The following is a 26,930-nucleotide window of genomic DNA, read 5'->3' on the forward strand; positions in this document are numbered from 1 at the left end:
GTTTTAGATCTCATTCCTGTGCTTCCCCTAGATGATTAAAATGGTTGTTCCTACAGAAACCACATGTCACATGTCTGAGTTAGCAGGCAGTCCAGCTGCAAGAGGCACTAACACTCGTCTCACGCATGCGTCTTTGTTCCACAGGTGATGTGAACAGTGTGCACAATGTTATTAAGCAACCCTGCCACTGGCTAACATAGCAAGTTACTTCTGTTTGAGTGTGCAAACCCTAGCATAACCTGTACAGCCTGTAAGATGGGAGTAAGTTTTGCTCTCTCTGTCATGAAGTGTGTGCAAAGTGGGTTTTTAACTTTTATTATTCAAATCTTCACAAAATACTACTAGACTAGTATTTACTGTACTTGAGATGCAAAAGTTGAAACTGAAAATAAATTCTAGTTTTTTGGGGGGAAAAAAGAAAAACAAACAAAACTCAAATATGCGTTTTTGGGTCCTGTTATTTTGAAGGAAGCTGATTTGTTGTATATTTTAATGTGAGGTCTAAATAAGCTGCACCTCACCATTATATTCATTATGTATTATGACACACACATCAGGCTTCACATAGAGGAGAAATCCAGCTTTAATGTTTGAACATTAAGGCCTTGAATTAGTATTTGTTTTTTGTATTTTTCAGACGTTGTTGTTCAGATGTTCTGTCATCAGACAGGTTTGTCAGAATATACATTTTAATTTTTGGTTTCTTCTAAGGCATACTGAGACGTTCTGACTTTAAAAACTCTTGCATTTCATCACATTTGTGCTGAAAGTACCTAAAGCTCACCCTGAAACATATCCTATATCAGTGCCCAGACAACAAACTGAACAACTTATTTTCCTGCACTTGCACACAGTAAAACATAAATCCCGGCACCTCAGTACACACACAGATCACATCAACAGAGGGCCCTATGAGTGCATGATCCAGAAGGCCTCATAAGAGCTCCTGTAACTACTTAAAAACATGCTTTAGTGCTTCCTTTATTACCTCCTTAGAAACACTGAACCATATGATAGAGATCATCCACCATCAGACCCATCATGCAAACAAAAAAATGTGCACAGGTCATATAACAGTTAGTTAAAAGTTTATTTAGACCCTGTTAACAGAAAAAGGATTAAACAGATGTGGTGTGTGTTCAGTAAAAAAAATTACATCAAACAGTAACAGAGTATTATAAATATTTAAGCGATTCTGAGTCTGACGTCAGAGCACAGTTCTGCTGGATGTGAGCAGACGTAAGTACTCGGCATCTTTATGGTTTTGTTCCTCCCTCCTATAATTGTTGCTCTGCTCATTTTACTAGGCCTGGGCCCTGTTCTGAGTCACAGTGAGCAGATCCAGATAATGGAAAATACCCCGAGTGTGCTGAACCTAACATTGACAATCAGGATAAGCGGACACACAAAGCTGGTTATCAACATGATAAGTTAACTCAGTGTTTCCACTGAGCAGGTGTCAGTATGTGACCAATCACAAATGGTGGTGTAGAGGTTAAACACACAATGCGGACTGAAAGACAAAGCTGCAGCGTGGGTGTGTGTGCGAGGAAAAGCTCTGCGCAGTAGTTTAGTATTAAAAACAGAATGAATGTGTGAGCGCTTTAAACACTTTGGTGAGAAAGACTGGAAGAGCGCCACTATGCTAACACATTTTAGCTTTTTGAAAGGCAGGAACAAAAGGGAAAAATACAAACTGTGTAAATTAACGTATCTCTCTAACAGAGCTCTCTCATTTGGACAAAGCACAGTCTGATGGATTACAGTAAAGTATGTAATTAAATTAATGTCGAGCAAGTTTTACTTTTTATTCTCAGCTGCAGGCTTGAGTGTCTTTAATGATCTGAGAGTAAAGAATAAATGTAACTCTCTGAGTGAATTAGATCCACAACTACATAAAAAATACTGCAAGTACCTGCTCTGTTTTAGGATATTTATGGAACAATAAAGGAAATAAAACCAGTAAAGTTGGGAATAAAGATGTGTCTATGAATGTTTATTACTGATGCTCATCGGGAAGACATCAACACTTTAGATGCTGTTAAAAATTTACACCCACTCAGAAGTCTGAGGAATCTTCAGGGATGGTGATTTTCTGGAGCACTGGTCCATCAGTAGGCGGTGATTTCATACCTCTTGATCTCTAATCCGAAACATACCCTGTTCACAGCATGATGAATGTTTAAAAGGGGAAAAAAGCTATTTGTACCCGCTATCACCCATTAATAGTCATTTACTAATTAAAAAAAAAACATTTTTTAATTATAGCAGGGATACGCGTGAGTTCGTGATGAATCCTTTAAGTCCCAGCGCATTTTCTGTAATATCTGAGATTAGATGAGAAGGAGGGAGAAAAAGGTAGAGTGGGGGTGGGTTTGAGGAACAGTGAAAACAGAAGGATGGCAACGCTCGTGATGTGATTAAACGTCTGCTCGAACGCAGGGGTCCCCTGGAACAGAGATGTAGTGAGAGAGAGAGAATGAGAGAGAGAGAGGGGGAGAGGAGGAGAGATAAAGCTGAAGGTGAGTGTGAAACGAAGCTCTAACTTTACTGAGCCAAGCTGGCTTCTGTATGTTGCTGCAGGAGCAACGCTGACGACGTGAAAGGTGGGTGATGGAGCATCTGCAGATTCTTTCTTTGAGGGTCACTCTCGTTAGAGCGATTGTACTTTTTATCATTGCACTTATTGTCCATGCTTTTGAGGATTTTTCGGAGCAACATCTCTAATGTCACACAAGGAAATGCTAAAAGGTTCTTTTATAATTTATCAAAGTACTGTCTGAATTCTTGTGTTTGCTTCTTAAAACAGTGGCTTTTTTAATAGTAAGCGTGTTTGTGTAAAGGAATGCAAGTGCAAAGAGAGAGACAGGGATTAAATTGGAAAGGTGCACGAGGTGAATGAGTGGGAGTGTTTACCCACAGATGGCCTCTCGGCGGTGGGATTGTGATAGTCCGCTGTACCCCCTCCTGAGTCCAGCTGGCGTCGCTCACGCGGGCCTCTTCCTGGCCAAAGCATTACCTCATCACTTCTATTTATTTTCTGCTTCAATATAAAGCGGTTTTCTATTAATATTCTCACCGTTTAATTAAGCAGTGATGTGGCAGAGCACCGGGATGGGTTTTTTATTACATTTACAGCAGTGCGGGTTTGATAGATTTTAACTGTGCTGAGGCACACAACTTTTCTCCAGCAGCACCGTGCTGTGTTTTCAGCCTGTTTTCAGTCGTCATGTTCTGTTATTAAAACGCAGAACAAGAACGAGCATAGTGGTTTTGTATACTTAATATTTTGATGCATGAACTTGTTTTAAAGGGCTAAACATATGTAAAAATGGTGGATTCTCCAACAGTATGGGTTGTTGAAGCAAACTAGGGGCAGGAGTCACCAAGGTTCAGGTTTTTTAACAGCTGTTGCCATTGTTCACCAGTAAGTTTATTTGCAAACTAAAGATGATCAGGTCGTCCAGTCATATTGAGATTCGTGCAATGTTTTCATGTGAATAACTGTGTCACTGACTCGCAGGCCTGAAGCTTCAATCCAGTCTGGACTTCTGACTCAGCACACTTGGCTGATGGCCACTCCTGCCCTGGTGTGAGGGACCGGACGCCACCACTTATTCCGCGCATTTATGGACTTCCTGTCAGTCGTAGTAAGCCAGCTGAGGAGTCCCTGAATCGTTTAATCTCCAAAGAGATGAGACAAAGCCCTGGCTGATGTTTTCTTTCCAGGTGAAATTATGACCCTGCTGGTAAAGTGAGGTGCGCGCCAAGAAGAGTCTCGCTAAAGAGCTGTGGTGACCATTCTGCAGTAGAAACGCGAAGAAAAAAAAGATGTCTTGTCTGTCATTTACCCCTGCACTCTACCTTGATGCCCACTCCGTCTTTGTCGTTGGACTGCTGCTGCTCGTCCACCGGGGGCCCTCCGAGGTCAGCTGCCAGAATGACACGGAGCCGATCGTGTTGGAGGGAAAGTGTCTGGTGGTGTGCGACTCCACCCCATCGGCGGAGCCGTCAGGTAATGCCCTGGGCATGTCAGTGAGGTCAGGAACTGGGCGGGTGGCATTTTCGGCCATTCGTAACACCAACCACGAACCCTCAGAGATGAGCAACCGAACCATGACCATCTACTTTGACCAGGTGGGTTTTAAGGCTTGTTTTTGGAAAGGTGTGGTGCAAGTTAAGGTTTTGGTTGAATTTCACGAGTTCAACCAAAAATGACGCTTCACCTTCTGCTGCACTCTAAAAACGGTCAACAGAAACTTATGTTTCAAAGGACATAGACCTCATTTTGTATTGAATCTGGAGAGGATCCAAATCCTGGACACTGCAGGCAGAAAGCTAGTATTTTATTTTTTAAAAAATATCCAAAATGTCAAACAGAAGTCCAGTCAACACAGAGAAACATGCGGGGAAGCATAGACACTGTGACAAAGACTGAGAGCTGATTAGGGAATGGCCAACAGGACAAGGAAGGACAGTAAACAAAACTAACACAGGAGAGGAAAGAAAACAAACTTTCAAAGTAAGACAGGAAACAACCAAAAAGGAATGATACAGAAATTAATGCAAATATTAAATAAGCATCACACAAGGAAACAGCGCAAAGGAAACATGCATTTGTTTGGACACAGAAAGATGGAAACCACTGACGACACATTTGTATACCAGACCAGATTATCTTTGTTTCAAAATTTCCAACTTAAAACTGAGGAAGCTTTTAAATAAGTAAAAGATAAAGTGTATTTCTAAACCCCCTAAATTAATCAATTTAAATAAATAAATAAATAAATAAATGTATGTGTAGGTCATTCAGCCTCTGAGCTTATGTCCCTTTGTGCACAGGTGAATTTTCATAGTGGAATAAAAAAGTAAAAATATAAATAAACTGCAAACCTGGGACAATAGGTCCCAACTAAAAACTAAAAACCTCTGTGTAGAATCTACGTCAGCTCCATTATTTGCAAGGAGCCACCACAGCAGATAGCTCTGCATGTTTGATTTGGCAGATTTTTACACCAGATGCACTTCCTGATGTAACCACAAAGAGATTTGTGTCTCCACCCAGGATCAAACTGAGATTTCTGGCTTGTTAGATGTAAACCTCCTTCTGGGGTGGCTGTAGCTCAGGTGGCAGAGCAAGTCAGCCACGAATCAGAAGGTTGGTGGTTTGATCCCAGGCTCCCTCCTGACTGCATGCCAAATATCCTTGGGCAAGATACTAACCCCACGTTTGCCTACTGGTGGTGGTCAGAGGGCCCGGTGGAGCCAGTGTCCGGCAGCCTCGCCTCTGTCAGTGCGCCCCAGGGCAGCTGTGGCTACAGTGTGGCTTGCCATCTGTGTGTGAATGGGTGAATGACTGAATGTAGCGTGAAGTGCTTTGGGGTCCTTAGGGACTAGAAAGGCGCTATACAAATGCAGGCCATTCTTCTTTTGGCTGCTCCGTTTAGGGATCACTACAGTGGATCATCTGTCTCCTCCTCTGTCTCCATCTCACTCCATCCTTACCATCCTCCTCTGTCACACCAACCCTCTGCGTGTCCTCCTTCACTACACCCACGAACCTCCTCTGTGGGCTTCCCTTTCCCCATATTCATTCCCTTTGTCCCCTATCCCTCCTCTGCACAAGTCCAAACCATCTCAACCTTGTCGTTTTAATTTTGTCTCCAGCTTGTTAGGTAAACCACTACACTAAAGACCTCTATCCATATACATAGAAATAGCAGGTCAGCAGGCAAATTTTGCAAGTTACAGTTTGCATGACTTTCAGGACTCTCAAATAAGACTACAAGAAACAGTCGATAAAAGAGGAGCATTGATGTCTGTGAGAAAATCTCATGCATAGACAGTTTACTGAGAAACCAATGTGGTGAACTGACCAACCAGCCAGTTTTATAATAACCAGAACAGACTGCCATCGCCATTTATAGATACAGCCTCTTCTGCTGTTACTAAACTTGATTTATTGCCATCAAAGTCCCCAGTTACTGATCACACTGTACAAACAGAAAAAAGGCCTTCACAGAAAAGCATTATTACGACGGAGTGACTCACTGCCAGTTCTCTCCCTCCTTTTCTTGTTCTCCTGCGAGGACGAGCAGACCAACTTTCTTGTAAAAGAGAAACATTAGAAAAATTTAGGTCAGAAAAATAAGAATAATAAACCACAGTGGAGGCTCAGTGAAAGATTATGGATTACACATTTGTGGCTAGTTGGTTGGTTGAATTTGTTAAACTCTTTGCTTCTCTCTTTTCCTTCTTAGATCATAGTGAACGTTGGCAGCCATTTCGATCCAGCAACAAGCATCTTTGTGGCACCCAGAAAAGGAGTCTACAGTTTCAGCTTTCATGTTGTCAAAGTTTACAACCGGCAGACGATACAAGTAAGAACAAAAATGTAAAAGCGTCACGTAACACTGAACGGATCTGTTTGTTTCTCAAAGAAAAGTTAGACTTATTGCTGTTCTAAGGTTTGTGAATTAACAACAGACAGAGAGGTGCTAAAGTCTGGTTCTTCTGTGATGTCCACACAGTACCAGATTCTACTGATGTATAGACACAATCATCAAAACTGCATCAGCGTCCAAACATACCTGATTCTGTTTTACATGCACTCATTCACAAGGCCACTAAAGGTTGTGTTCCTTTAACCTCCTAAGACCTGAACTCTTCCACTGCATGCATTTTTAATTTCTCTTTGATATTTGGGCTGATTGGGACCCGATGAATGGAAAAACAAAGAATTACCAGATTTTTCTTTTTACCTGATTTTTGTTTCTAAGAAAAATGAGAGCCACATATGAGGATATTCGTTTAAAATTTTGATAGAACAGTAGCAGTATAATGTCCTCTTAAGTGGATATCAGGCCCTTGTAGAGCAAAATTGAGTATTTTGATCTAAATAACCCAAAATGTGATGACCACATATCTGGATGCCAGGTCCTAGGAGGTTAAAATACAACTATAACTAAAAATAATATCTTTCACCACAAACAGCCTCAGTCCCCTGACTTAATATCTGTGAATGAATTTACAGTCATCTCAGTGTTATTTCAGTGGAGCTGGTTGTTTCCCTGTGTAGCTTTACTTCTAATCGTCCATTTATGGACGCTATCCTCACTTTCGCGATTGCGCTGTACGACAAAAATGAAGTCGCAGTTGTACACATCACATTGAACTTTGTGCCTCTGCCTCCAGAGTTGAGAACATGAGTGCAGTTTTACTTCTTACTGCTATTTTAATGATATCAGTGCAGAGAGAATAATTCACAGATTATACAGAGGAAGAGTTTCTGAATGTGATTTCATTCAGTTTTTACTTCTTCTACTCCTGTACCAGCACTGATGTGGAGGTTTTAGGATACAGTACATACAGGATACTGTATGTACTGTAACCAAACACTGTCTTCTAACCAAACTTTCCGTACAAATCTTACATCCTGCTTTCCCAGGTGAGTTTGGTTCTCAATGGCTGGCCTGTGATCTCAGCCTTCGCAGGCGACCAGGATGTGACCAGGGAAGCTGCCACCAATGCGGGTCTGGTGATTATGGAGAGGGGGGACAAGGCTTACCTCAAACTGGAGCGGGGGAACCTAATGGGAGGGTGGAAGTACTCCACCTTCTCTGGGTTTCTGGTGTTCCCGTTGTAGGGTTGACTGAGGTAGGATTATGAGAGCTGGTGTTCTGACCATAGTCACAGGTGTGGAGGGGAGGGCGGGTGTTACATAAAGAGTTCTTTGTTACTTTCACAGCCATCAACACGAAGGAAGAGGAATTAACTGATACATTGAACTGCACTGACGCATCTTGATGTGTATCGATGAATTGGTGAATTCACCTTGCACCAAATAATCTTGGATGTATTTTCCATTTCCATTGCATTTTTATGTCTTATTGTGTGTTTTTCTGTCATTAGTCTGTGGTTGCTTGCAGTTTTCCTTTTAATGCATGAAATAAGAAATGGCCAATAAAGAAAATAATTGTGTCTACTGACTGCATCAATCTATTAGCACTAACAAATTAATATTTTCAGTGCTAGCTTGCCAGTTAAAATGCTTTATCTCAGAAAGGTACGAAGGAGAATATGATCCAAGATACTTCACTTTCATTAAAATGTTCAGTGTAGCACTTCATTGTTGTCTTAAGTATACAGACTGCTATAATAAAGAGGATTGACAAATGTGGGCAAAGTTAGCAGTATGCAAGCTTGCTAGCTAGCAGACATACAAAGATTAGATGTTTTGTGAAAATCCAGTCTGAAGCTTTTCAATGTTCTTTGTGTTTTGAAATGGGATGTGAGCAATACGCATATTTGACTGAGAAACAGCACACTCATTGGCTAACACTGACTTCATTCTTTTATTCAACCAGGGCACCGTGCAGTCACTCACACGGCCATGAACTCCTCTGTATACCAAATTACCCTCAAGTCAAATGTGAGGCTATCTGTCTGACAGCTAAAGCTAGCCTCAAACTGGCTCATCTAAAAACAATTGAAAGCACAAATCTGCAACAGAATGGATGAAAAATATAATGGCCAATTGTACAGATCTTTAAGTTCTTACTGCTAAAACAAGTTTTTGAATCAAGGACCATAGAGATTGTAGCTTTCACTCAGGCATATGCTAATTAGTGCTATATATCCATATAATAATATGTATTCTATATAATACCAGAAGTGAAAGTGATGCATACCAAGCTATGAGTCAGATATTTCCATAAAAAAATACTCCAAAAGTAGACATTGAGATGTCCAGCTCAGTGACTCGAATTAGCACAGGTGAGGCCTTAGAGCAGCTAGCTACAGCTAGCTTGAGTTACAGAAAAAAAATACTGATGTGACTCAAAGGAAGCTGTGAAACTGATAAGCTTACTTTTTTATTTAGAAGTTACAGGTAGACTACATCAACTCGTTTAGCTTTCCAGTTATAATATCCATAATTATCCATAATTATTATTCAAATAAACAGAGGCCTATACAAGCTTGTTAACCGTTCTTCCGTTTATTTAATGAACATACTGTTTCCCTTTTCTTCACAAAGGCTGCATTTTGCTTACCACATATGTCCTTAGTTAAATGCTGACACAATTGTGGCCCCCAAACACCCTCTATCACACTTTACATATGCTCTATAAATCGCTCTGTACAAACAGAAGGTTGTTCTGAAAATAGCAGGCCTCCCTGCTGTTTGTCCCAAGAGCTGTCCTGAAGGTAAGAGATATTGTACTATTGAGAGTTTTACTATGCCCATAAAAAATGCAGGTACTTTTCTCACATAGAAAAGGTGTTCAGTCATGAAAACTGCAGCTTTTTTTGTAAAAGTCATAAATTATACATGAATTTCTGTCTGTATTCGTCGCTCCCTCTGACGCACAGTGCGCACAGCGACAGTGCACCTCTCAGCGGTGGATCCGGTGACAGATGGAGGGCTGGCAGTAGAAAATGAAACCATTGCCAGGAGCCTGCTGAGTTCACACTGGACCTTCACAACCTATTAGTGTCAACGTCCCGGTGCACAGCAGAGGCCTGTGTTAGCACTTTAGAGAGTCGTGTCTGGAGTACAAAAACAACATGAAGTGAAGACTTTGGTTCCAAAAGCGAGATAAACTCTTCAAAGTTAAAGACAAACACAGAAAATGTGACAGGGAACATTCATAAAAACACCACCACAGCTAAAGTACAATTACTGATGTAGATTACAAAAGACATGGCTATACATCAGTGATTGGGCTGAATCACTGAACAAAAAAAACAGCAGTGCCCCCTACAGACAGGGGAGGCATGGTAACATGGTAACAGAAATGATAACAGAAATACAAAACTAAGACTTAAGATACCAGTATAAACGGAGGGATTACAACTATAATAACCAAAATATAGGGACAGAATCCTAACCTCAGAATATAAAATATACAAGAATCAAAAGTCACAGACCAGGACCATGACATACAATTATTGTTGTCATCTATAAATTTTCCAATGCACTATTTTACCAACCAAATAAAAGCTGTAAAAAAATAGTGAAGCAGATTCTTATTTTTTTGATTAGAATTATAGTTATTTACTCATGTTTATTAAGAGAAACGTTAGTTTTAGTGGTTGATTCATTTCTGACTCCTCTCATATGTAAGCCCGCTGTGTTCGCTCAAATTTGGGTATAAACATAATTTTTTTTTCCCTTGCTGGATAAATAACAAAATAATATGTGTTTTAAACAGGTTTTCACTGTTCTTGTTTTATGACAAGTGGTCTAGTGAATTTGTTAAGCATGGTAAAACAAAATAAATAATAACCTAAAATAAACACATATTAAAGTCTTAGTGGATTCTTTAACTGTTTAAAATGCTTAATAAATTATTCTAATGACATACCTGATGTGTCTTAAGAAAAATAAATGCAATTTTGGGGCTTCTGTTTTCCACATTGTAAAGAAAAGCTACTGTTATCAGTGCAGCTTATATAAAATCACATAGAAAGAACCAGCTGCTTATTGCCTTGATTTTATTCTATAATAAATGTTAAAGTTAACACAAGGTGTTGGAGATGTTTTTTTATAGATAAGATTAAGTTAGCAGTTCAGATGAAAATATAGTGAAAACTCCCGAATCTGTGCCTTCTTTTGTAACTTTCACATTTTGCAAAGCCATCCACATGACTGTACTGGACCCTGTAGCAGTTCTGGTCTCTGTTCAGTATGTTCAACATCTCAGGTTTAACAGAATCAACTTTTGGAGGAATACTTTCATTTTTCTCAAGGTGGACCTAAAAATCCTCTGCAGAGACATTACTCAAATCAATATAAAAATGAAATACTTAAACAACTTTCTGACTGATAGCTTAAAAATTACCTTACCTGCATCGTTCAAGAACTTGCTTATGTTGGTGTCTGAAATAAGAAAAGAGCAGATAACAAAACATAAAACATGTAAAGGAAATACAACACCAATAACTTCTTAGTATAAATGAACTTTTTATTAAATTGTCAGATTTTTCTTTAAAGCAACATCAGATTTTTTCCTTTTTCTTTCACAAAATTCACAGGAAAAAAAATTAAGGCTGAACATAAGGTTTAACATTTCAAGTTATTATCTCAAAATTCAAACTTTTGAATACGTAGAAAATTTGAGACATTTAACTGTAAGTTTTGAGATAAAAATCTGAAATTACAACATATAGAAGGCAAAAAAGAAATGTTTTTTGCGTCCTGTTTCTTAAAAAGTCCAGTTTCTGGACATCACCTACCCATCATTTAAAATAAATCAGATACACATTAGGATGATTTCAAAAAGTGGTAAAGTTCAGATAAAAACCATCCTAATATGAGAACATTGTACACATACAACACAACCGTACCAAATAAATATTTCACACAGCATTGTTCCAGCACTTCATTGAAGCTACATCATGCTTCTGCGCAATGAAAAATGTGTTTCTTGGGCAAGAAACAAAAACAAATTCTTGATTGAAATTTAAGTTAAGGTGACACTTTAATCTAACTGATTATCATGTAATGAAGGAAAAGCATGTGTATAGAAAAAATTAAATAATGAGGACACTGTACATGCAGTTTATCACTGTGAGAGAAAAGTTTCAACTTAAAAATCACTCTTTGATTTAACAAGAGAGTGGATATCCCCAATGTGACCCACCTGCTATTCAAACCTTGCTAAGGGGAGATTTGCTAAAATGGGCGGTCTCCACCAAGGCACAGTTTAAGATAAATAAAGATTATTTTCAACTGTGAACGCTGCAAAGCTGCCCTCTTAAAATATGGAGGTTGGACAGTCCATAATGGGCCAATTTTAATGCAGCTCCTTTATTTTTTAACATCTCGGCTGCACTTAATGCGCCAACAAAACAGCATGTGTAAGCAAACATACAAATACAGTACAAACCAGGTTTTTGCACATACCGTATACTAAACAGCAGTGATGTTTGTAGGGTTGCTGAAGTTTGGCTAGCTATATAATGATGCGCTACGAGCGACGCAGCTATGTTAGCATAGCATAAACACAATGAAGCTGGAGGGTGAACGCTAACTTTTTTCCACTCGATAAAAGTTAATGTGAGGGTTCCTGATGCTGTCAATGGACCAAATTTCAGTCACGAGAACAGCTGACATAATACATCCACAACACGAAGTTAGTCATTATTATGCTGCAAAAACACGGGAATAGAGCAGCTGCAACAGAATTCAACATTAATGAATCAATGGTACGGAAGTGGGGGAAACAAGAAGAATGAGTTGAGTAAAGTTTGATCTGATTTTGTTTTGCCTAATGCGCCTTATATTCCGGTGCACCTTAGTATGAAAACAGACCCATTCATCAACAGTGTGCCTTATAATCCGGTGCACCTTATGGTCCGAAAAATACAGTAATACAAACAGTATATGCTGAAAGGCATGTGTTTAATTTTAACCTCCTTGACAAGCCAAAGAAGTCCCACCCGTATCCATGGATTATTGCAGGGGTGTCAAACTCCAGGCCTCAAGGGCTGGTGTCCTGCAGGTTTCAGATCTCACCCTGGGTCAACACACCTGAATCAAATGATTAGTTTATTACCAGGCCTCTGGAGAACTTCAAGACATGATGAGGAGGTAATTTAGCCAATTAAATCAGCTGTGTTGGATCAAGGACACATCTAAAACCTGCAGGACACCGGCCCTTGAGGCCTGGAGTCGAAGACCTGTGCATTAATGCAAATCCTACGTTTGGTTTTATAACACATATTGACTTGTTGTGATTAACAGTCAGTCTGCCGTTAAGGCAATTTCTGGCTTAAGATGATTTCCTGGCACTGTGTCTTTGGATATTTGTTGACCACAGTAGGTGAAAAAGCATCAACCATATGACCAGACTTGGCCCATAATTCTACTGCTGACAGTGCAAAAGAAAGGTGTGATGTTTTTTTCACTGGTTTCAGCATTTCAAACAAAATAAACAGAATAAATACAGAAAATAATAGAAAACAAAAAGCTTTTTCAGAAACCTGTCCAGATATAAAAATCCACTACAACAGATTAAAAAAAAAAAACATGCAAAAAAAAACCCTTAAATATGATCTCAAATTTGAGAAGTTAAAAAGAAAGAGGGAAGATTAGACAATACACTCAGCCAACTCCTCCAGCCTTGTTCCCCCAGCCTCTCAAGTGTGGCAGAGGGACGTTAACGGCAGATGGTGCTGTTGGGTGCCTCTTCCGCTCTAAAGGATCTGTGGCGCAGATGTGCATGGTGTTGTTGTCACCAAGTTGTAATCCAACTACATTGCAGAAGTGCATGTTGATTCTAGGTGTGGCAGGATAGCAGAAATTACCAGGGCTGGAGGACTGACGCTGCAGAGAAAAGAAGAAGAATATTTGTTTAAAGCGGTTCAGAATAAAAGAAAATCATGTTAGTTTGAGCCGCTGTAAGATTGAACAAAAATGTTTACATTCATTTTCCAGCACTTAAAATTCAGTCTTTTTTTGTCTTTGCTAAGAACTATTTTGGAAACATTTCATTTGGTTTTCTTAGCTTCAGACAGCTCTTTTTGTTTTTCAGTTTTTCTACTTTTGGACCTCTATGATGTCACTGAGAGCCGATGTCCCTAATACAGTAACCCCACTGAACCCTCAAAGCACTTTCTTACTATAAACCTGATTCAGTCATTTACACACACGCACTTTTTTCCTACGTTCTAAGTGTTTTTAACCTAATATTCATACATTCATTGTTCAGTGGATACATCGGGGGTCAGTATTTTGCTCAAACATACTTCTACATGCAACCAACAGAAGCCTGAGATCAAAACACCAACCGTCCGATTGGTAGACGACCTGCTCTACCTCCTGAGCCACAGACACCGCTGTGAACTGTAAATGATACAAAGTTAAAGTAAAAATTTGAACATGAAGCTGGAATGGAGCGTACCATGTTTCATCTCGTGACTAAAAATTGTGTATCATGCAGTAAACCTTTTAATCTTTTTTTTTAATCAAAACATTTCTTAGCACAAGAATTGATGACTGAAGCTCAAATCTAACTGAAGATTTTGGCCCTCTGTGGACAAAAGTAATGGGACACCTTCACATACCACCTACAGGACCTGCTCAGACATGGAAACACATGCTATGAAGCTCCTGTTGTATATGTTCGTGCTGATATTAGTGCCAGATGATGTTTGGAGCTCTGTAGTTACTGAGTCAGCAGAGCTTTGGAGAAGTTTGCTCTTTTCGGGTTTTTAACTACTGCCTACATATATTTTTACTAGAATTGCTTTTATTTTGACACATTTTAACATTTATGAGGCACAACATGCAAGAAACATTTGGGTTATGTAGCTGCATGCTAAACAAGCAGATCTTCATAAAAGTGGACCAGTTCTCATATATTGTTTTTCTACTGTACTGAAGGACCCAAAGCGCTTTATACAACATGCCTCATTCACAGCCATCCATACAACCGCTTTTTTCCTTACTATCTAACATTCACACACATTCATTAAATCACATATTATACATGCATTTGGCCATCTGAGATTCCAGACTGGGTGTACCATATAGGAAAAAAGGGTAGACATGAACATAACCCTTGCCAGGTCACTGGTGACCAGTGCTGGTCAAGTTACTTGAAAATAGTAATTAGTTACTAATTACAGATTAATTCTCCAAGAAAGTCATCCAGTTACTTTACAAATTACTTAGTTTCTGCAAGTAATTAGTAACTTCATTACTTTTTAAAAACATGATACAAAACTTGAATATGTAACAAAGCAATGGTCCTTTCAGTCCAATTCTTTTTTTCTGCATAATCCATCATATACAATTGAATTTTTAGTAACGCACTAACACAGCGTGCTTATGGGAAAGTAACAGTAACTCAATTACTTTTTTTGCAATAATAATCCCTTTACTTGTTACTTGAAAAAAGTAATTGGATTACAGTAACATACTTCTTTTAACATGTTACTGCCCGTCTCTGCTGGTGAACTGGTAAGTTTTGAATTAGGTTAACTTTAATCTTTCAATCCAAAATAAAGAAATTCCACTTGTTTGGAAGTCTGCTTTTGTTACGCCAATATTAAAAGGAGGCGACCCGGCCATTTTGACTAATTACAGGCCAATATCAAACTTGTGTGTTTTGGCAAAAGTCCTTGAGTCTCTCGTCAGTGAGCAATTAAAAGAGTTCTTGTACTCTAATGAAGTTCTTTCAAAACTACAATCTGGGTTCAGAAAACAGCATAGTGCTGTCACGGCTGCCACAAAAGTGATAAATGACATACTTGTTGCTCTTGATAAAAAACAGCACTGTGCTTCTCTCTTTATTGACCTGTCAAAAGCTTTCGACACTGTGGATCACGCCATTTTAAAGCATAGGCTTCTTTCTTTGGGGCTGTCTAGACATGTTGTCTCCTGGTTTACTAATTATTTGAGTGACAGGACTCAATGCATTAAATGTGAAAATCTGTGCTCAGAACTTTTGAATATTCACACTGGGGTGCCACAGGGTTCAATTTTAGGACCTCTGCTGTTCATCATGTATATAAATGATTTGGGACAAAATGTGTCCAATGCTAGTATGCATTTTTATGCTGATGACACAGTTATTTATTCCTTTGGCTCAAACTTTGAAAAGGCAATAGAATCGTTGCAGAAAGCTTTTGACGTGGTTCAGCACACACTTCTGGAGCTGAAATTGGTTCTCAATGCTGAAAAGACAAAGCTAATGTTGTTTTCAAACATGAAGAGATTTCCTCAAACTGTCCCCTTGGTGTCCACTCTTGAGGGAAACCTCATAGAAGTGGTGCATACGTATAAATATCTTGGCTTTTTAATTGATGATTCTTTGACCTTTAAACCTCACATAGACAATCTTGTGAAAAAACTCAAACTAAAATTGGGATTTTTCTTTCGAAACAAATTTTGCTTTTCTTTTGAGACAAAAAAGCGTCTTGTAAATGCTACATTTTTATCTGTTTTAGATTATGGTGATCTGCTGTACATGAATGCTTCCGCCCAGTGTCTTCATAAGATTGACTCAGTTTATCATGCCTCCTTACGGTTTATTACAAACTGTAGGGCCTTGACCCATTGTTGTGATCTGTACGCTCGAGTGGGATGGCCTTCGTTGTCCTCCAGGAGGTTTGCTCACTGGTGCATCTTTATTTATAAGGCCCTGCTTGGACAAATGCCCACCTACATTTGCGATCTGCTCACACGGAGAAGTACTGTTTCTTACAGCCTGCGTTCAAGCGATCTTTTATTGCTCAATGTTCCATTTGACAGAACTGAACTGGGAAAGAGGGCTTTTACTTATGCTGCCCCTTTCACATGGAACATGATGCAAAAAGACTGGAAGATAGCAGATCTTATTTCATTAAATGCTTTTAAGTCCAGATTGAGAGAGCCAGAGAAAAATGTTTTTAAAATGTAATTGTTATTTATAATATGTATGTAACTTTGTAATTTCAACGTGTTGTCGCCTCTTGGCCAGGACTCCCTTGCAAAAGAGGTTTTTAATCTCAATGGGACTTTTCCTGGTTAAATAAAGGTTAATAATAATAATAATAATAATGAAGTTAATTAGTATATTCAAGCTCTTTTAATTGAAAAACATTAGACCTGCTCATTGTGGAAAAAGTCTTTAAGTCGGTGAAAAACAACGAACACACACACCTGGTACTGAGAGAAATGGTTTTGCTTAAAAGGTGGGCAAATGTTTTTCGATGATCTATTTTGCGGCTTCCTCGATGGAGCTGACGGGGGCTGCAACTGAATGGGCTGAACAGAGGATGGTTTCATTTTATAGCCTGCTGAGTGGGGTTGGTCCACCTGAGACACATTGGCAGTTCGATGTGAAGGTGATTCTGGAAGGCAACACATTTATCTTCAGACATGAAGCCACAACAGGCACTTTATTTGACTACAACAAACGGTTCCCCCTTCAGTCAACCGTTTCTGTTCTGCTTCAGCAACAACTTCCTTCTTACCTTTGACTCTAGTGTTGTCTCTTTGATTTGCAGGCCAACTGCCAGCCACTTCCTGTAAGAAAAGGAAATAAAAGAATTGCTCTGTTGCAAGTTACAGCAAAGATGAAGAATGTGGAATAAAGTGAGGATAAACAATCTTTACCGGCCTCATTTTCTCACAATTCTTACAGGGTCTCAATGGGATCCGAGTGTAGTGAAAATTATTTAGATGCTTCCTGTGGCTTTGGTGTAGTGACAGTGTGTAAAACTGTGACGACAGTGGCTGATGAGCTTTACCGCAGTGTAACTTCCCTTGGATTAGGGCTCAAGATAAGTAACACTGATATTAATAATGGTACTAAAAACACACATGCTTTCCACTAAAAGTCTCTCACGATTGTCGTTCTTTCACAAGATATGCTAAAAATGTACAAACAAGATTAACGTATTTCTTTTATGAGTAAATCTATAAAATCCACATCTTGGAAAGCATCTACACTTACTGTAATGTTTTAAACTTTAGTTTTTTCTTGTTTTTTTTAAGTGAAACAATATAATTAAATGTGTGGTAGACAGATCTACATCTACGCCCCTCTCATTACACAACTATGATTACATGTATGTGATTCATAGTCAGCATTACATTTTGGCTTAACGTAAGAGTCCATTTCCATCCCCCCCATATGAAAGTCCTCTACTTAGATGATTGCACCACTTGGTCTTACTTCCTATATGGACTATTTTCTATTATGAAATTTAAACCACAATGTATTGCAGAAGTCTAGTTACCATTCAGACCACTTGAATTACAATATGTTGAAGGGGTATTTTTGATTTTTTTTTTTTGTTCAGTGATGGCCCAATGTGAACCTTAATGTAAAAAACCACTAGACCAGCAGTTCTAGATATTAATCATTAGTTAGTCCTTCAAGAAAAGTATGCTTTATGATTCTAATAAAAATGTAACCTGAAGTGAAAGTCTATCAGTCTGTTATGGGGAGGGGAGCAACCATAGTCACTAAGGGATTTTTCCAGGTTGATGGCTTCTTAAACCAGGGGGTGTGGGAACTCCAGGCCTCAAGGGCCGCTGTCCGGCAGGTTTTAGATGTGTCCTTGATCCATCACAGCTGATTTAAATGGCTAAATTACCTCCTCGACATGTCTTGAAGTTCTCCAGAAGCCTGGTAATGAACTAATAATTTGATTCAGGTGTGTTGACCCTGTGTGAGATCTAAAACCTGCAGGACACCGGCCCTCAAGGCCTGGAGTTCGACACCCCTGTTGTAAGGAAAAAACCCTAAAATAATCCAAAGAAAAACCCAGCCATCAGACAACTCCTTACAACCAAGCACATGGTGACAGTGGAAAGGAAAAACTCCCTTTTAACAGGAAGAAACCTCGGGCAGAACCAGGTGCATGGACCATGCGGCCATCTGCTGCGACCGGTTGTGGGTGAAGGGAGGAAGACAGGACAGAACACACATGTCCTTAATTTTAAAATTAAATATAGTGGACAACAGTATCGGTCTTCACCTCTTAATCTTTGAATTCAGGTGCTTTCAGTCTCATGTGCGCAGGTATATAAAGTCCTGCCTCTGGCCATAAAGTCTGCCTTTACAAACATATGTGAAAGAGTGGATCATTCTGAAGACCTCACTGAATTACAGTGTGGTGCTGTTAACAGGACGCCATCGTTGCAACAAGTCAGGTTATGAAGTTTCTTGCCTCCCAGTTAGTCAACAATCCCCTGTGTTTAAGAACCAGAGTACCTCAGACCACGTAGCGTTACAGAGCGGGGTCACTGAGTCTAAAAGTTGCAAACCTCCTCTGGCATTACCGTCAGCACAAAACCTGTGCACAAGGAGCCCCATGCATGGGTTTCCATGACTTGTACATGTAATGCTTAGGTTGTCGTGCTTATTTTACATTTGCTGTGTTCAGGATTCCTCTTTGAAAATTCCCCTAGTGCAGTAGGAAGTGATGCACACAGTATTTCCCCGTGACTGAAGAAGCGCAGTGTTGAAACAATACTGTATTGGCCAATTCATGACAAAAGGGAAAGAAATGGCATAGAGCACATTTTGAGTATTTGAATGTTGTTTTTTGCCACTCAGCTCATTCTGACTACAACACTGATGGTTGGTTTATAATTTCAAACCTACATGGTGTTTGGAGCTAATCCTTTCTGACAACTATATATAATTTGTCAGCGTTGAACTGAAGCAAACGTGACTCTCTCTGCTCACCTGAATGGGCGGGCGCCCTGTAGGGACATCTTCACAAATGTTTGCAGGTTTCACTATGGTGCTCACTGCAAAAAATATACTGCTATTGTTATTATTGTTATTATATAGATAAAACAAGCTTTTATTGTAGTTTTCTTTTGTAGTTCTTTAGCATCAGTTCATTTTCTAGCCGGAAAGACAAATAGAGTTCACACTGCTACATGTTGATGACAATTAGAAGAACATGAAAGCTGTAGCGAAGTTTGGTTTTGACAAATCTGTTGGTTTTTTGTTTTGTTTTTTTGCTCTGTTTCACACAGAAACTTACGGAGCCCCGCAGGGGACATGGAAGAAAAAAAATTAAGACGGACTTTTGCAAGATCTCGCAAAAGTTTTGCAAGATCTCGCAAAATAAACTCGGGATCTCGCAAAATTTGCGAGCTCTCGCAAAAGTTTTAGCCGCCAGCTCGAAGCCGACCGGGAGGTCGAGGCACGATGTGCCGGGAAAGCGGTGTTCCTCCCAGCTGTAGTACGTCTCGACCTCCCGTTAGCTTCGAGATGGTGGGTGTCAGATCTCCGAAAACGTCGGAGCACTTTTGCAAATATGTGATGTCTTGTAAACCAAGCAGATATCTGACGTTTACACAACTACATTCACGCCTCAAAACATCTTAAAAGTTTATTTTGTGACCCAGAAAGAATAATATTACAACTAAGTAGCTGCCGCCATTGTTGGAAATCAACTTTTGCGAGATCTCGCAAAGGTTTTGCGAGATCCCGAGTTTGTTTTGCAAGATCTCGCAAAACTTTTGCGAGATCCCGAGTTAGTTTTGCGAGATCTCGCAAAAGTCCGTCTTAATTTTTTTTCTCCCATGTCCCCTGTGGGGCTCCGTAGAAACTTTAAGTGGAAGCTTTAGAAAAAATCATGTTTTAGACACTAAGTGAGAAATTAGCTTATCTTTGCATTGACTTGAGTCTCTAATCTGACATAGCAACAGACAAGAAAAAATGTAATGAGTGCATTTTCAAATATTGTAGACTTTTTCTTTAATGCACTCAATCAAAAATATGCTTATTGGCTTCAGATATTGGTATAAATATCTGAACCAGGGCGTATTGCTCTTCTTGCTGTGACACCTATTAAATAACCAAGTTGTAATGTATTCACAAGTACGCTTTAAATGTGTGGTGTTAAACATGGTGCGAAACATACAAAACAATATCACAGAATCTAATATACGCTGATTATGGTAAAACAGACCTGCAGACTGAGCAATAGAAAACCTCTCAAACTGCTCAGTCATTTCCTCTGTTTCCGTTTGGTCCTGGAAAGAGGAAAAGAAACAAAAAATCAGTCCGTGACGTAAATTAACCTCCTAAGACCCGAACTCTTCCACGGCATGCATTTTTAATTTCTCTTTGATATTTGGGCATATTGGGGCCCAATGAATGTAAAAACAAAGAATTACCAGATTTTTTTTTAACCTTATTTTTGTTTTTATGAAAAATCAGAGCCACATATGAGGATATTTGTTTAAAATGTTGATAGAACAGTAGCAGTATAACGTCCTCGTCAGTGGATATCAGGCCCTTCTAGAGCAAAATTGAGTATTTTGGTCTAAATAACCCAAAATGTGATGTCCACATATGTGGACGCCAGGTCCTAGGAGGTTAAGAAAAAACAAAAAAATATGCTGCGTCATGTCAAAGTTTCACATAGTAACAAAATTACTTATGTCTATGAAAACAAGAGGTTTGTCCCTCACCAGTTTCTTCAGCACTCCATGAACGGCGTCAATAATTGCACGTTTGTGCATCTTATACAGCTCTTCTGTCACAATTGTGCACACTGCAGAGGGTGTGAAGACAAAACATTAGGGCCAGCCAAGCTGCTCTGGTTTTCTTTAGAGTTTAGATAACCTGGTTTGAAAGATTTCTTCAGCAATTAAAAATGTGAAATATAAAGTAAATACTGTCCTTAACAAATTTATTAGTCCACCCGTTTAAAACTAAAAGTTATGCTGTTATTTATTAGCCAAATAATGAACTGAATTCACAAATTTATAATCAAATTTACCCAAATTTGAGCTTCTTAAGGAAGCTGGGTTTTGTGTGCATGTAAAGCACTTTGGTTTAAAATGTGTTATAGAAATAAAATCTCCATTTCTTTGCTTAGTCCTGTTCTAATCAATAACAAGAGTCTCCAGCTATGCTAGATGCTTTAAGAATAATGCTAATGTTCAACCTCTGTGGTTCAAAAACTACTTTACTGCATTAAGTATAAAATAGCATAAAAACAGATAATACACATAAGAAATTTAAAAAGCAATAAAAAGGGTGAACAGAAAGACCGCATGACATAAAAGGAAGTTTATAAAACTGTTTCACTGATTCTGCAAGCCTCATCTCCTCAGGCACATCATTAAAAATCTGAGGGACCCTGATGACAAAAGGACCTTCAGATTTAAGCCTTTGCAGAGTCAGTAGAGACCCACCTCAGGCTCTAAGACAACCATCCCACCCAGTTTTCTTACCATGAGAAGTGGGTCTTTGAGCAGGTTTAGCCTCCCAGCATTTCTGCATGAGCTCCATTAGTCTTGCTAACCCGGCACGCCCTGCAGCCAAATAACGGATCTCGTCCAGCGATGGACGGTCTCCCTGCGGGATGCGGAGACGAACTATGCTGGACAATGCATCTGCATCAGAGGGATGTGTGCGTCAGGAGAGCATCAACATTTTACGTTTCTGCACTGATGATTATTTTGAAGTGATGTGTTTAAATTTTCTCTAACAAATAGCTTCATATGAACAAAGGACTAAAAGTAAAGTGTTTTTTGGTTTGCTAAATTTACCTTACTATTATGGGACACTCTCTGCCCTCTTCCAGGGTAGCATAACACTTATGCTATAACATAAGTGTTAGCACTTAAGCTTATTGAGTGGCAAAAAGCATGACTTCACTTCAGTTTTGGAGACATGTGATTGCTAACCATGTACTGTTAACAGTGAGCCACTTAGAGGTGTGAGATTAAGGTGACATTTGGTGACGAAAACACCAAATGAGATGCTGCACTCTATGTGAGAGAGGGTATCTTGGAGGACCACGACTGCCAATGCCATCCTACAAATCACTTAAGAAGAAGAATATTGCTGCATAGTTTGAATGGAAGCGACAGATTTATCTACAAACACTGTCCCGCTGCTCTCAGAGCTGTAACTGAAGTGCGACACAAAGCGAGATTGGAGAAGGTTTGCTTACAAAGTAAAAGCTGCATGTTTTAGACTATGATGATCTGGATGACTGACAACCTGCACAGACATACTTGTTATGATGTTGTGATACAGAGCTGAGACACAAGTTTTACTAAAAATTCCTGAACAAAAAATTTAACATGAAAAACTAAAGGAAATTATTGCAATCTGCCAGCAATCAAGGCAATCACAGCTGAACTTTCTTTGCAACTGATTTCACTCACTAACAGAAACATTCAGGATCCACCAATTTTGCGAAATACACATTTTTCCCTAGCAACCAGTGGTTCTATGATGGCCAACTGGGCTTCACTTTTTAGACTGGGAGTAACTGCCATCTGTTATGCTACGTTCACACTGCAAGTCTTAATGCTCAATTCCTATTTTTTGATCAAATCCGATTTTTTTTGTCTGTTTGATGATGATGACCATTCAAACAGCAGTCGCTTTCTAAAACATCAGATATGTATCGGATTCAGTACCACATACGAAAGTGACCCAGGTCGGATTTGAAAATATCAGATTTGTTCTGTTCAAACTGTCATACCATGATCGGATATGTGTCGCATAGGGTCAAAAAAGTCGATTTGATGCGCTTTCGCCTGCATTGTGAACGTAGCCTAAGACTCTATGCTGATCACAGACCGTCAAACTTTCTGTTTGACTGTTGGTTCATTGTCTAAAAACAGTCAGTGGAGTCTTTAGTTTAGTTATTCTATCTTCTGGTTACACATGGTGAATTTCCACTATGTGGCTTCAGTTTGCTGCCAGTTAGAATCAAAAACACTGGCTATAAAGGGGGCTCTGTCAATATGCATTCAATCATGTGAAGCTCAGAGTCAAATAAGGATAGAAGCTGTTTTTGAGCCAAGGAGGGGGAAGATTATGGAAGCTACCTACGTGGATATGGTTCTTTTCCTGTGACAATGGACCACAACAGTATACCATAGCTGAAAGAGAGATGGAGAAAATCAAACACAGCAATTATAATAATGTATATCTGCAGTCATTGTCGAGTTTGGCTATCAGTTTGTCAGTCTGCTCCATGACATCAGTAACAACAACACGACCAGATTACAGAGGGAGGAGTTAAGCAACTGGCTGCAGTTTGTCAAATGAGGAAGTCACATGATTACAATTACGATACATTATTCCTCAGCCAAGTTCCCTGGAACCTGTTAACCTCGTGTGTTACCACTCGTATTTTTATTTACCCACCAGCAATGAGCCTGTGGTTAATGGCTGTGGATTAGAATGCAAAGTTCACCATCTAATGTTTTAAGATGAGTGTGAAGGTGAAATTTGGCATTGGTACTAATTCCTAAATATCAAAGGAAAAATTGACTCTTTTACCTGTAGATATCAGATGCCCGAGTTGGGTTGTATGAGATGCTAAATGCCTCTGGGGGCATGTAGCTGATAGTTCCCCCTTCTTCTTCGTCGCTGTACTTCTTAGATTTCCGTGTGACACTTTGGGAAAACTTGGCAAGGCCGAAATCTGTAAGCTAGACGGAAACAGAGGGAAGGAGAAGACAATCAGGCAGTTTGTTTGGACAAAAATACTGTATTTTACACAAACCTACAGTGCATTGTATTAAAAATATTACTGCTTTATTAAAGACACCTTAAAAGAAACTGCTCAAACTGTTATCTATCTCATTTTACTGCAATCTTTCCGGTCTTTGATGTTATCCATGAAAACAGTCATGGATAATTATTTAAAATTACATTCATGACTTGTGGAGTATGTAAGTTGCACTTGAGTAACCCCTGAAATGACAAAGCAAAAAATCCATGTGAAATGCTGAAGTAAAACTACTTTGTAAAAACCCCCCAAAATTAATTATATTGGCCAACTTTCTGAAAATCTTACATTTTAATTTTATAAACACATCACAGAACAAATGTTTTTAAATGTCTTTAGATGTATTAAGAGTTTTAGAGGATATTATTAATTAGAAAAAATAATAGTAGTAATAAAATCATATGTAAGCTAATTTTAAACCATTTTTATTCACCAAAAACCTTTTAATAACCCAATTATTACAGGTGTGCTTCATAATAAAGTAGTCAAGTGGTCTCAATATTAAGCTAACAATAGTAAGAAATGGATTTAAAACCCTTTATTCAAATCAATCTAATATCTGCTAACATATTAAAAAATAAACCCATCTATTCACCAAAATCATCAAAATTTAGCTTCATTGAGAAAGTTGGACCTATTGCCGCTGTCACAGGGTAAGAGGTAGTCTAGACTCTGGCTATCATTATTGTATTTGTAGAGTCACCAATAAAACACTCAAACATGTAATAAACCTGTCCATTTCATGCTTTGTCTCTTCAAAGCTTGAAAAGGACCTAAATTTAATCATCAACAGATGAACACAAGGTCAACTTGGTTGGTACCAAAGGAGATTTATCAAATAAAGAATTGTTGGCTAACGGCTTGTGATTGACAAGTATTCAGTTGTCTGGGTGGATGCTCTCCATCGCGAACAATCCTGCCAACATCTTTACTCAAGATACTTTGGAAGTCCTGTTTCTCATAACGTCTCTGATTCAGTCACAGTAAATACAGTTGGATGAGGTTTGGGACTCTTCCAAGAGGAAACTCCACCAGTTTTACGCATTAAAGTCTGTTTACAGTTGTGCAAAGCCTTTTGTGGTAAACACCATGATGTCATTGTGGTTAGGCTAAAGAGTGGGGCTCAAAGTCAGATGGAAAGCATTAGAGAAAATACAATTTTCTTTAAGCAAATAGTATTATTAAATTTCTTTATGACTGGGCCAAGTGTCCCCTTTTTTGGAAATCAAAATATGGTCACCCTAATATAAGACCTCTGCTGGTGATTCAAAGGTTTGAGTTTTCAATGTGAAGAAGAAAACGCAGCTGTTTGTATTTTTCCTTCCAAAATTTATAGAAAATAATTACTTCTAAATCAGCAGAGCACCATTTTAAAGTCTAAACAATCACCTTGGCATTCAGAAAGGAGTCCAGCAGCACGTTGCTCGGCTTTAGGTCCAGGTGCAGCAGAGCAGGAGAGAGATTGTGGAGGAAGTTTATACCTAGGGCCACCTGGTGGGTCAGTCTGAAGGCCAGTGGCCAGGGCGGGGGTCCTTGTAAAGTTCTCTGTTAGAGTAAGGGCAGATCATTTTGGCTTTACACTTTGACAATCTCTTGTCTTACATTTTTCTCATCTAGCTCAGTATAATCTCCTACTCATACATAATTTCTCAATTTAAACCCAGGTATTTGTAACTGGACTCTTCCAGTTCAGCTGCTTTGTTGTTTAAAGATGTTACAAATGAAAACCGGCCTAACCTTTAATCCTTATAACAATTTCAAGAAAGAGAACAATCAATATTAGTCTAGAGCCACCCTAAAGGCTCTTTGAGGTTGAGCTTAAAGACACAATGTCTATATGATTGCAACTGACATGATAATTTAGCATGTTAGCATCAGCTAAGGTAAAGCTAATTATTTTGTAACCAGACATACTGATAAAGTCTGAACTACTGACCGTAAACTGAGTCACAAATATGTGTGGATTTCCCTAAAGGTGAATCCCAATAGACTTCCATGTTATAATGCTCTACTTTTAAGACTTGAAGTTACAGTATGCATAATTAGCGAGTGCTAGGGTTAGCTACAAAGTCCCCTTGTCTACTCTCCTGTCCATATGGATAAAAGACAGTAATGGACTTTTTGTAATGAAATAACCCACACTGCCATAATCATTATTGGGAGTTGTATTGTTCAGCTGAACCTAAACAATATCAAACCAAGATTTATTTACTATTAACTAACATTGATTTCTTCTTATGAGTGGTTCCTAGCTTTAAGCACATGACTTGTTACCATGATGGCAATGATTCTTGTACACTGAAAAAAACAATTTATATCTAAGCTCAACCAAACAAGCCCTTAACTTAAAACATGACATTTCCCTGACCCAAGGAGAGGTAGTTTACATGTTGAAAAAAACAGTACAGCATTTTAGAAGGGCTTGTTTAGGAAATTTTAGGCCAATCTATCCAATAAATTTTGAGACACTATAATTCGTCAAGCCTTTTGGCCTTCATCTAAGTGGATCAGGTATGTTGTTTACCTGCAGGTTGGCAAGTGATCCTCTCTCCATGAACTCCATGACCAGCCCAAGCTTTACTGGTCCAAAAGAGGGACTATGACCTTTAAAGACCCCAAGGACTGGAATGACGTATGGGCTGCTTCCTTTACACATCATTCTGACTTCACGCAGCAAGGATGAACTGGTCCTGTGTGTGTCGGATTCCCCCGTCAGTAAAATCCAACTCTTGTTATTATCTAAAAACAGTTTGGGTAACCACTTACCCATCGTCATCGTGGAGCAGTTTAACGGCCACATCGCAGCACCACATTTGATGTCTGGCCTTGTAGACTTGTCCGAAACCTCCAGAGCCTTTTACTTCCCAGTCATCCAGATCAGAGTCTCCAATCTCCGCGTGAGTGGGAGAGCTGTGCAGTGCCAT

General features: G+C 39.1%; 2 protein-coding genes across 2 annotated transcripts; one reads left to right on the forward strand and one right to left on the reverse strand.

Moving 5' to 3' along the window:
- The first annotated feature begins 3,831 nt into the window (after window positions 1-3,831).
- Window positions 3,832-7,645, forward strand: LOC146636055 (cerebellin-1). The gene is made up of 3 exons (XM_085350688.1): window positions 3,832-4,137; window positions 6,261-6,380; window positions 7,448-7,645. Exons 1-3 carry the CDS (start codon window positions 3,832-3,834, stop codon window positions 7,643-7,645), a joined length of 624 nt encoding a protein of 207 aa, XP_085206814.1.
- Window positions 7,646-13,108: 5,463 nt separating this feature from the next.
- ripk3 (receptor-interacting serine-threonine kinase 3) lies at window positions 13,109-26,930 on the reverse strand. Its single transcript, XM_085350689.1, has 12 exons — window positions 26,773-26,930; window positions 26,531-26,696; window positions 25,396-25,551; window positions 23,775-23,926; window positions 23,322-23,371; window positions 21,704-21,865; window positions 20,936-21,018; window positions 20,431-20,494; window positions 19,191-19,255; window positions 16,966-17,017; window positions 16,652-16,842; window positions 13,109-13,330 (listed from the first exon to the last, which is right to left on the reverse strand). Exons 1-12 carry the CDS (start codon window positions 26,928-26,930, stop codon window positions 13,109-13,111), a joined length of 1,521 nt encoding a protein of 506 aa, XP_085206815.1.

The sequence above is a fragment of the Diplotaxodon limnothrissa genome, linkage group LG3 (assembly GCF_057381915.1).
Source record: "Diplotaxodon limnothrissa isolate DT_005_m linkage group LG3, D_limnothrissa_male_GT1.1, whole genome shotgun sequence".
NCBI lineage: Eukaryota > Metazoa > Chordata > Actinopteri > Cichliformes > Cichlidae > Diplotaxodon > Diplotaxodon limnothrissa.

What these genes read in the sequence shown, in the direction of transcription:
- ripk3 (XM_085350689.1), bottom strand. Translation starts at nt 26,930, where the DNA reads ATGGCACTGCACAGCTCTCCCACTCACGCGGAGATTGGAGACTCTGAT. An exon ending in AGGAAAAGAACCATATCCAC is followed by an intron (nt 21,866 to 23,321) that starts GTAGGTAGCTTC and finishes CCTCTGATGCAG; the next exon opens with ATGCATTGTCCAGCATAGTT. An exon ending in ACCATTTCTCTCAGTACCAG is followed by an intron (nt 13,331 to 16,651) that starts GTGTGTGTGTTC and finishes TTTTCTCTGCAG; the next exon opens with CGTCAGTCCTCCAGCCCTGG.
- LOC146636055 (XM_085350688.1), top strand. Translation starts at nt 3,832, where the DNA reads ATGTCTTGTCTGTCATTTACCCCTGCACTCTACCTTGATGCCCACTCC. An exon ending in TGACCATCTACTTTGACCAG is followed by an intron (nt 4,138 to 6,260) that starts GTGGGTTTTAAG and finishes TTTCCTTCTTAG; the next exon opens with ATCATAGTGAACGTTGGCAG. An exon ending in ACAACCGGCAGACGATACAA is followed by an intron (nt 6,381 to 7,447) that starts GTAAGAACAAAA and finishes CTGCTTTCCCAG; the next exon opens with GTGAGTTTGGTTCTCAATGG.